The sequence below is a fragment of the Tripterygium wilfordii genome, chromosome 22 (genome assembly GCF_013401445.1).
Source record: "Tripterygium wilfordii isolate XIE 37 chromosome 22, ASM1340144v1, whole genome shotgun sequence".
NCBI classification, from domain to species: Eukaryota; Viridiplantae; Streptophyta; class Magnoliopsida; order Celastrales; family Celastraceae; genus Tripterygium; species Tripterygium wilfordii.
This window is the reverse complement of record NC_052253.1, coordinates 743,783-754,427: the sequence shown is the minus strand read 5'-3', so window position 1 is coordinate 754,427 and position 10,645 is coordinate 743,783. Positions and strand designations below refer to the sequence as shown.

Below are 10,645 nucleotides of genomic sequence, written 5' to 3'. Positions count from 1 at the left end.
TATGGTTTGAATGATGGTTTGCACCACAAGCAAGGGTGGCACTTGAGGCGTGTGTAATCTGTAGGGATAGGCCGCGATATTTATCGATTGTAATAATATATGATGAAGAAGATGGGGAGAACAAGCCTAATAATACCTGGTCATTAATCATCCCCATAAGCTAGAAATGAAGTAGGAGGTTGTGCCTCTAATTAAGTTGTGATTTATCAGCCATTTAGCATAGATAATCAATTTGAAGGAAACAAAAGGAGGATCTTAATTCATCAACAAATTAACGTATTGCGTTGAAAGACAAAATAACTAATTATAATATGGTATCAAAGCGGTTTTTACCCAAAGTGTGTGCCTTTGTTGTCCTCCCAAATGAGTGCCTTGTGTGAGAGTCCTAGTGTTTGGTCTCATTTGTTGAGCCGTTGGATTGCCCAACATACACGGTGAAGAATAATGAATGTGAAATGTCACAACCCAACAAGTTAATGAGGAAACTAAATAATCTTAACAATAAGCATCAAACAATTGCATTTGATGAAATAATCTCACCAGATACAGTCAATACATCTTTTTACAGTGGGAGCAACCAAGAAAGTGAGAGATTGTTAGTGAAAAGTTACAAAAGCATGGTTCCCAATTAGAGATCCTCTGGAATGCTCTCCAAAGTAGGCCTCCAATTGCCATTGAAGCCTCCATCACTTCTTCTGGCTTCAAGAATACCTATTCTCTTTCTCAACTTCATTACATTTAAGAATTGCTCCAAAGAAGAGTCCTTGAAACCCTGCTTGCAATTCAGAATCTGTTTCAACTCTTCTTTTGTTAATAAGACTCTAATCCTCACCGCACCATCTTTAGACTGGCCATGGCCGCCTTCATCAACACAGCTCCCTTGTTCTTGTAATTTGAACCTCACCATCTTCTTCTTCTTGATATTCTCACCTTCAACATTCTTCTTGATTTCTGATCTGGACCCTTGAAGCACTTGTGGGTCAATCGTCTCTTCCTGTACCTGAATTTTGTTGCTTGTGAAGCAATTTCCCATATTGAAGAAATGAGAAGAAAATTCTCAATTAGTGGAGAAAGGGAGAATAGTAACAATAAGTAATGAAACAAATATATAGAGAGGGGGGGAGAGAGCACATGAAATAAGCGGGTATTACGCCGAGAGTTTGGAACAGAAAGTGACAACCTTTTTTTTAATAGATCACTATATATGCGTGCATGAATATCCAAATATGTAGTATTTGACGGGTGTTTCAGTTGAGTACAAATTTAACAACTTAATTAATTATTATTAATAATATAATATCCCTTTGTTCTCATAGAAGTCCATTCTATTTTTCAGTGTAGGATCCACACAATTTTTTAAATTTGATAAATAGATTGGACGTGTGATGACCATCATAGTTGACCATCATAGTGACTTCTACTACAGGACCCTCATTTGCTCTTAAGAATACTCTAAATTGTATCTCTACCACTCGACTATAGCCTATAGTAATTTTTTTTAATGATAAAAAAATTAAACATCGACTTTGAAAGAAATTAAGCACATAATGACCAAAGTCAAGAATTACCTTGGATTGGAACGTGAATGTGTGAAATTGCATGTGAAAATTCGGTACATGCGTATGGGGATGTGCTGGTTCAATGCATGTGAGATGCCCTTCAACCGTATGCCACCAATTTAAAACTTGTACATAAACTATATCACCGGATAGTGGTTGAATTTTGGACTTTTTCCCACATGGGGTTTGCTCAATTTTTCAGGTTTCTTACTGAATATTGGAATCTTGTTTGCATGTGCAAATGATCCTTAAGTTCCTACTTTTTTTTTTTTAGAATAGGCACATTTGAACCCAATAATCATGGAACGACGTGGGAAAAAAAATCCAGACTTTAATAATTTTGGTGATGGAACCCCAAAGCAAGGGCGAAGCCAATAACTCTTTTTTGAGAGGGCAAAACTCGAATATTAAAAATAAATTAATAACATTGAAATAATTATTTCTGCCTAAGATATTAGTTTAAAGCTAAGTATTAAATCATATAATATTTAAACTAAATTTAAGAACAATTTTTTTTGATTTTAATTTTCTTGAAATGTGATAGTTGTATTGCCATACTCTTCAATGGGTTGGCATTTATTGAGTCGGGCCCTCAGGTCCATCCTATAATCGGCAAACGCGTCATTTGAAAGTCAAAGTGCAACATTCGAACTGGGTCTGTGGGCCATATAGCTCTGAATGATTAGACTCAATTTCGACGCAATGTCCGCATATAGACCCGCGTTTCAGTCGGTCCAAGAGGCCAAAACAGGAATCTTGGGCCTAGTGATTAATGGGCAAGCTCGTCCGTTACTCTATTAGGCCCGGGATTCAACCGAGCATAATTATTCTGCGTGGAAGCCAATATTTGCACACGAGTTTTAACTCATTAGACACAATTAATTTATACACCTTATTTATTTTCTAATCCACCAATTTTTTTTTCTTTATTTTGGCAAGATCAACAAGAATCCTTTACATTTTGATGAAGCGTGTAATGGACACAAATCTTTAGCCAATCTGAAATTTAGTGCAAAATTTCAAAGCAAAGCGTGTAAAATGAACAAATCAGTGGAAACTTAGAGCAGTTACCCGGCATTAATGATATGATTAACTTGCAATCCAAACAAACCAGAAAGTCAAAAATTCTCTCGTATCCAACGGTTCTCCTTTTCCCTGATCTGGCATCGACGGTCTAAATTATGCGATTGGGAAACACAGGATTTGTTTTGTTAACAAAGCAATTATCACATGCTGCATGCAAGATCCCCTGGAATTATATATTCCACGTGATTTCCCTCTCTTCACTCTTCCAGTCTATGTATCTGTATGTATGTATCTCCCTCTCTATCTTCCTTCTGTTTTTACAAAGTGTCAATATGAGGGCGAGGAAAGAGTCCTCAACCACTCGCATTCTTCAACTTCTGCTGTTGCTGTTTCTTTGTAAGTTTCTTCCATTTTAGGCCCAGAAAATACATTCTTGTGTGAGAGATGTTAGGACTTTATTTATATACCATTCGTTGGATTATGCCAATCCGATGTGTGATATTATTCTTGACAAATCTGATGTTTGCTTTTCTTCTTTCTATGTCTGCAGCAGATTCATACAAGTCTCATTGCCATTGCCACCCATTTCATAGTGCTGAAGGTAATGCAGCAAGGACAGAAGGCTCAATTTCTCCAGACACTTCACCAGGTGTCGAGCCAGAACCCTTTCTTCCCCTTTTGGCTTCTTCACCTTTGATGCCATTCCGAAATTATAGTAGTGTTCCAACATTATCAGGTACACAGTGCTGGCCTAAACTTATAAGCCTTTTTTCAATATTTTTCTCAGTGATTTTCGGAGTCGTAAAACATGTGTTTAGCACAGTGTAATTGAGTTCTGCTTTAATATTTTCAGGACAATGTAGACTAAACTTTTCATCTACTCAAACTGCGATGAGCAAAACCGCGACCGATTGCTATTCTTTCCTTGCTCCATTTTTGGACAATGCAATATGTTGTCCTCAATTTCTTGCCACCCTGATAATTCTTATTGGACAATCAAGCAAATACTCAGGGTTGCTTGCTTTAGACGAGACACAAGCAATGACCTGTCTATCAGATGTTGAGAATACCCTTCAGAGTCAAGGTACCGATACGGATCTCGGAAACTTTTGTTCAATTCATCCAGCGAACCTGACTGAAGGCTCTTGCCCTATTACCCATGTAAATGAGTTTGAAAGCATTGTTGACTCTGCAAGACTTTTGGCTGCCTGTAGAAAGATTGATCCGGTTAGTGAGTGTTGTGAACATGTTTGTGAAAATGCCATATTAGATGCCGCTAGAAAAATTGCATTGAAGGGTTCATCGGCTTCTGACGGACGGCGTGACTTGGAGAAGCTCTCAACTAGAATTGCAGATTGTAAGAATATTGTTCTCCGTTGGCTGGCCGGGAAACTTGACCCCTCTTCTACTAATGGTGTTCTTAGAGCGCTTATTAGTTGTGACATTAATAAAGGTGAGCAAGAAGAATCCTAGATTATGATGTAGCACTAGTGGCAAGTTATTGACCAGTAAATTAACCAGTAGGATTGAAAAGTAGTCATGTTGTTAAAATTGCACGAAACTTGACTGAGAGACTCGCTCACATTTGGGAACTTCATGCTTTTTTTTTTTGTGTAATTTATTTGTCTCCCTCTATAATTTGATTCTTTGTGCAGTCTGTCCTCTGGATCTTCCTCAAGTCACAGGTGTTTCAAAAGAATGTGGAGATCATGTGATAAGCAACAACACTTCTTGCTGTATTTCCATGGGGTTTTACATGTCCTCCTTGCAAGATCTGAGCCTTCTAACCAATTTGCAAGCTGTGAACTGTGCCATATCATTAGGCAAGAAGTTACAGAAAGCTAATGTCACCCAGAATGTGTACAATCTTTGCCATATAAAACTCATGGACTTCACTCTCCAAGGTTTGGCACTGGTTCATTCATAGCCACTGAATTTGCAAGTTTAGTTACTCCTGTCTCTTCTGACCTTGTGCGACTCTTATTGATTTATGTTTATGCTGATGGAATCATCTTGTGACCACCAGTTGAATCTCAAGGTAATAATACTTAATTGTCACCAACTTCTTGCATTCCTTTTACAACTTTTGGTTGCTAATAGCTTCACTGTATGATGTTTAGTGCAATTGTCCATCCTTGCCCTGAAACATCTAGTTGGGGAATATTCAATTATATACCATGTTTAATTTTGAGAACTTGATATGAAAGAAATAATATTTTAGAAGTTGAAAGCTCAGAAAAGGCATCCTGATAGACTACATCAATGTAGAACTAGTGATTTGAGTTAAATACAATCAAACTAATCAGTAGGATCAAAAAGTTGTGTTGTTAGAATTGTGTAAAACTTGGCTGAAAGACTCGATTCGACATGGTTGGCAAGAGTGCAAGACTATTAGTCTCACCCTATTTTTGTCAACTTTCACTGTTTAGGGTCTCAAATGGACATTTTAGGATTTTTGGATATTTACGTAATTTTGCATTTCCCCCCTTTCATTTAGGATTAGCCTAAGGCTCATTATACTTGCTTGTAAAAAATTAATCAAAACTTTGAGTGTGTTTTATCTCTGTCTCTGGTGGATTCCGTATTAATTTATGGTCTAGGTTAAAAGTTGGTTTAGCTTAGTAAACGTAAACGTAAACGCAAAAGCAATTGCAATTTTTGAGCACTAACATTGGTATGCTTCCATCAATAGCTAGGAACATTTCTCTTTGGACTTGTTACAGTTAAATCTAGTTAATGAAACTGCATTTCTTGTTTTGGGGTAGAGTACTCTGGTTGCCTTTTGCCAAGCTTGCCTTCGGATGCAACCTATGACAATTCTTCTGGACTCGGTATCACTTGCGATCTTAGTGACAATGTTGAAGCTCCTTGGCCCTTTAATTCTTCTTCTCCATCGGCTTCTTCCTGCCATGAGAGTATGTATGCCTGCCAAAAAAACATTAAATAAGCTCTTCCTCTTCTGTTCTTGACTCTTGAGTTTCCTTTATTTCATTGCATTTTCACTTTTGTGGTCTTTCAGGTACCAAAATCCCAGCACTCCCCTCGACTACATCTGCACAGGATGGTATGGACTTCAATTTGCTTTAATTTGTCCATCTTCCGTCCCCACTAATTCTGTTAATTTTAGTTGAATATAGTATTCGCAAATCCACCCTAAACACTACAAACTAATATTTTCTGCTATGGGCCAAATCCCGCCCAATTTTGTTATATGGGTTGTTGCGTTAAAAGATTTTGTTCCGATACCATGTTAGAAATTTACCCCAAACACTACAAAACCAATGTTGTCAATTTTGAGTTTGAGCACACATCGCTTTGTTCTTATGAGCCATCGCCTTTGGTACTTAAGCTCGAAAAATGCTTTGGTTGTGTGAAAGTCGATGAATCTTTTCTTATATACCATACGGTTAGGTTATGCCAATCTTATATGGGATTTTTAGTCTCGACATTAAGACCCATAAACACTACAAACTTGGACGTATAACTGCTTCACTTGTATTATTGTTGTTTGACTCATTAAACGTGGTATTCTTTGCCTGCAACTTTGGCTGCTGGCATGCTGCACTAAGGGCTTAATTTTAATTCGTTGCAGGGCTTCAAGCTAAACACCTGATGCCTACTTTGTTTCTTTCCATCCTGATATCTCTTTCTGTTGTCAATTGTTTACAAACTAGGGATCACCACTTCAGATAGCAATCATATAAAACAAAACACATGTACCTAGACCATGTATATGTAGGTATATCATATCCCGAGTTCATATATATATATATGACAAAATCATATAAATCCAAACCATGCTTATGTGATCATTGTATAAGCTGAAACCATTAACTCATATATACATATATATTTAATCGGCAATGCTATAGAGCAGTACACATGTAATCAATAAAACTTTAATTGTCTTTTAGTTCAACACGTATTGAATCATTGATTACACATCATCAACCGAAACATGATTGCACAAAATATCACACCGAACAATATGACCAGACTCAAAGCAACAGAGTTTGTTACCGAACGACGAAATGAATTGAAGACAGAATTTGAAGCGAGGTACGCGGATGCGAATCTCCTTAAGGTGATAAAGCCGCCTGCTATCGGTGCCTACAGGATGGATGGCAATTCACCTCCCAAGATACAACGCTTCACTCCCACCGTTGGTAGCACTATCAAAACGATGGACTTAAGCGAACCTCTCTCGAACTGTGCTCTCAGACCTGAATAGAATTTTCTTAGAGTGTGTTTTTCTGTACTACTTTCAACTGAGGAGACCACTTCTATTTAACGAGGTAGTGGAGATGTGGAAAGAGATAGGAACATATTTTGATAACTCTAGTGGATAGACACAATCTTGAATGAATCCAATCTTGCAGGGATTTTATCTGAGCAAAACCAATTTAATTTTAAGCTCATCTTCTCACATAACTTGAGTTCGGCCTCAATTGATTTGGGTCATTCTTCACATCTCTTATTTGGGCTTTGCACCAAATAATCCAACAATCCCCCACAAAGAATGGATCAAATCGATTGGTCTGACTCGAGAAAAAGTCTGAGAGTACAACAGAAAGTACTATATCAGGATAGGTAGTGTTTGGCTTTGAACCTTCCTTAGTGAAAGCTTATCGAACTCACTTAACCAGTCAGTGGTTATCAGCCTTGAACTGCCAGTTGTTATTGCAAGCTTAAACAATAAACCTCACATAGCACTTCCCAATTCGAGATTAGTTCTCGGTTGTGCTCATTACCTCGGCCATGAGCGTCTTGGGTTTCACAAGTGCTTTAGGAAATCTTGCCTTAAAAGAATTCCACAGAGCCGGCCTTACTCCACTTGCATAGGTGATGCACCATCAAGAGTATCTCTTTATACCCCACTTGTGTATTACAAGATATGGCATCATTAAAAGCTTAGCTTATCCTCAACTTCACAGCACCCAGTGCATCCAGGAAAGGGGAGAAGAAAATATTCTGAGTGCTTTCTCATCAGTTACAAAGTTTGCGTTGTCCTATTGAACCTAGTCCATGGGATCTCCAATCGCTAGGTTAGGTTTCCACCAAGTAACTCTTATTGTGTTAAGGATTTTAGCCCCATTCCTTTCGATGCGCAGTTTACCCTCTCAGATGTTAAACCTTTTGTAAATGGATCCGCAATATTCTCATTCGATTTAACATAATCGATGGAGATTACACCAGTTGAGAGTAACTGCCTCACTGAATTGTGTCTACGACGGATATGTCGAGATTTACCATTATAAATGAAATTCTGTGCCCTAGCAATAGCTGCTTGATTATCGCAATGAATGCATATTGCTGACACAGGTTTTGGCCATATTGGAATGTCCTCTAAGAAATGACGAAGCCATTCAGCTTCTTCACTTGCCTTATCTAGAGCAATGAACTCCGATTCCATCGTTGATCGCGCTATCAACGTTTGTTTTGAGGACTTCCAGGAGATTGCCGCTCCTCCCAAAGTGAATATGTAACCACTAGTTGATTTAGATTCTTCAGAATCTGCAATCCAATTAGCGTCACAGTATCCTTCTACTACAGCTGGATATTTACTATAACACAAAGAATAATTCTTTGTCTTATTTAAATATCCCAATACTCTCAACAGAGCTTTCCAGTGTTCATGTCCCGGATTGCTTGTGTACCTACTCAGTTTGCTAACAGCATAGGCAATATCAGGTCTTGTACAATTCATGATGTACATGACACTTCCAATTACTTGAGAGTATTCAAGTTGATTTATTGCGTTTCCAGTATTCTTGTGTAGGATTAGGTGTGCAAGAAATGGATTATTAGTATCTTTGATATAAAAATCCTTAAATCGTTCAATCACCTTTTCAATGTAGTGTGATTGAGATAGTGAAAGGCCATCAGAAGTTCTTGAAATTTTGATGCCTAGAATCACATCAGCAACACCCAAATCCTTCATGTCAAAATTCCTTTCCAACATTTTCTTGGTATGATTAATAGAATCAATATTCTTACCAAGAATTAACATGTCATCGACATATAGACACACAATTACACATCCTCTCTCGGTGGATTTTGTGTACACACACTTGTCACACTCATTGATTCTAAATCCATTTTGAATCATGACTTTGTCAAATTTTTCATGCCACTGTTTAGGAGCTTGTTTTAGTCCATACAGTGATTTGACAAGTCTGCATACAAGCTTCTTATCTCCTTGGGTTTGAAAACCCTCAGGTTGTTCCATATAAATTTCCTCGTTCAATTCACCATTCAAAAAAGCAGTTTTTACATCCATTTGATGTATCTGCAAATCATATAGTGAAGCTATTGCAATCAACATCCTGATGGATGTAATCCTTGATACGGGAGAATAGGTATCAAAATAATCTAGACCTTCCTTTTGTCTAAACCCCTTGGCAACCAAACGTGCCTTATATTTGTCAATGGAACCATCTGCTTTCAATTTCCTCTTGAAAATCCATTTGCATCCAATTGGTTTATTTCCGGGTGGAAGTTCAACCAATTCCCAAGTATGATTGCTCATAATGGATTCAATTTCACTGGTCACAGCTTCTTTCCAGAATGGCGCTTCTGGAGACGACATAGCTTCACTATATGTCTTAGGTTCTTTTTCTAACAAGAATGTTAGGAAATCTGGACCAAAGGATGTAGAGATTCTCTGTCTCTTACTCCTTCTTGGTTCAGTGTCTGTAACCTCAGCTTCTATCTCTTTTCCCTTTTCGAAGTTTAACTCCCTTAACCTCTTGTGAGGAGTTTCACCTTGATCCTTTTTGTAAGGAAAGATGTACTCAAAAAACTCAACATCTCGAGATTCTAGAACCGTATTCACATGAATATCAGGTATTTCAGATTTATGCACAAGAAATCTATATGCACTACTGTTGTGTGCATATCCGATAAACACGCAATCAACAGTTTTTGGACCCAGTTTTATTTGCTTAGGTGGAGGAACTGCAACCTTTGCAAGGCACCCCCACACTTTCAAGTATTTGAATGACGGGATCCTTCCATTCCATAACTCATATGGAATTTTTCTTGTTTTCTTGTGGGGTACTCTGTTTAGAACATAGTTTGCTGTTAAAACCGCCTCCCCCCACAAGTTTTGAGGTAGTCCCGAACTTATGAGCATGGCATTTACCATTTCCTTTAAAGTTCTATTTTTCCTCTCAGCAATTCCGTTTTGCTGAGGTGTATAAGGAGCTGTCGTTTGGTGTATTATTCCCATATTTGAGCATATCTCCTCAAAAGAGAATGATTGATATTCTCCACCTCTGTCTGATTTCAAAATCTTAATCTTTTTATCAAGTTGGTTCTCAACCTCATTTTTGTACTTGATAAAACTCTCCATTGCCTCATCTTTGCTAGTCAATAAATAGACATAGCAAAATCGTGTGCAATCATCCACAAAAGTAATGAAATACTTTTTGCCACCTCTACTTTGAACAAATTTTAAATCGCATAGATCACTATGAATTAATTGTAGAGGTATTGTACTTCTCTCAATTGAATTGAATGGTTTCTTTGCAAACTTTGCCTCAACACATGTTTCACATTTATAATGTGCATCCAAATTAAATTTTGGAATTAGCCCCAAGTTTGCGATTTTCTTCATTGTACCAAAGTTTACATGTCCTAGTCTACCATGCCACAAAGATGGAGAACACACCATGTAAACTGAATTCATCTCTTTATTCATAACTAATTTTGGGTACAAGAATTTGGAATTTTCATTGATTACAGCAACATTGGCTTTAAAAAGCCCATTATCTAAGTACCCTTTGCCTACAAATACCCCACTCTTAGACAAAATAAATTTGTCGGATTCGAATACCATCTTGAATCCTTTCTTGCTAAGAATGGGGCCTGAAATCAAATTCTTCCTGATCTCGGGAACATGCAGCACATCCAGTAGGTCAAGCTCCTTTCCTGAAGTAAACTTCAAAGTCACCTGTCCTCTCCCTTCAATTTTAACTGGGGCAGAGTTGGCGACGAAAATATGTTCTGCCTCCTTTGCTTCCTTGTAGGTGGTGAACAGTCCCTTATCAACACATATG

At 37.7% G+C, this 10,645-nt stretch overlaps 2 protein-coding genes across 2 annotated transcripts; one reads left to right on the top strand and one right to left on the bottom strand.

The window, feature by feature from the left end:
- Nucleotides 1-445: 445 nt before the first annotated feature.
- LOC119992195 lies at nucleotides 446-1,095 on the bottom strand. The gene has a single exon (XM_038838863.1). The coding sequence runs from the start codon at nucleotides 1,031-1,033 to the stop codon at nucleotides 629-631; it is 405 nt and encodes a 134-aa protein (XP_038694791.1). The 5' UTR covers nucleotides 1,034-1,095; the 3' UTR covers nucleotides 446-628.
- A 1,800-nt stretch (nucleotides 1,096-2,895) lies between these two features.
- LOC119990907 (uncharacterized GPI-anchored protein At1g61900-like) lies at nucleotides 2,896-5,672 on the top strand. Its single transcript, XM_038837045.1, has 7 exons — nucleotides 2,896-2,981; nucleotides 3,136-3,321; nucleotides 3,439-4,038; nucleotides 4,241-4,489; nucleotides 4,612-4,623; nucleotides 5,351-5,500; nucleotides 5,605-5,672. The coding sequence occupies exons 1-7, from the start codon at nucleotides 2,918-2,920 to the stop codon at nucleotides 5,670-5,672; spliced, it is 1,329 nt and encodes a 442-aa protein (XP_038692973.1). The 5' UTR covers nucleotides 2,896-2,917.
- The last annotated feature ends 4,973 nt before the right edge of the window (nucleotides 5,673-10,645 follow it).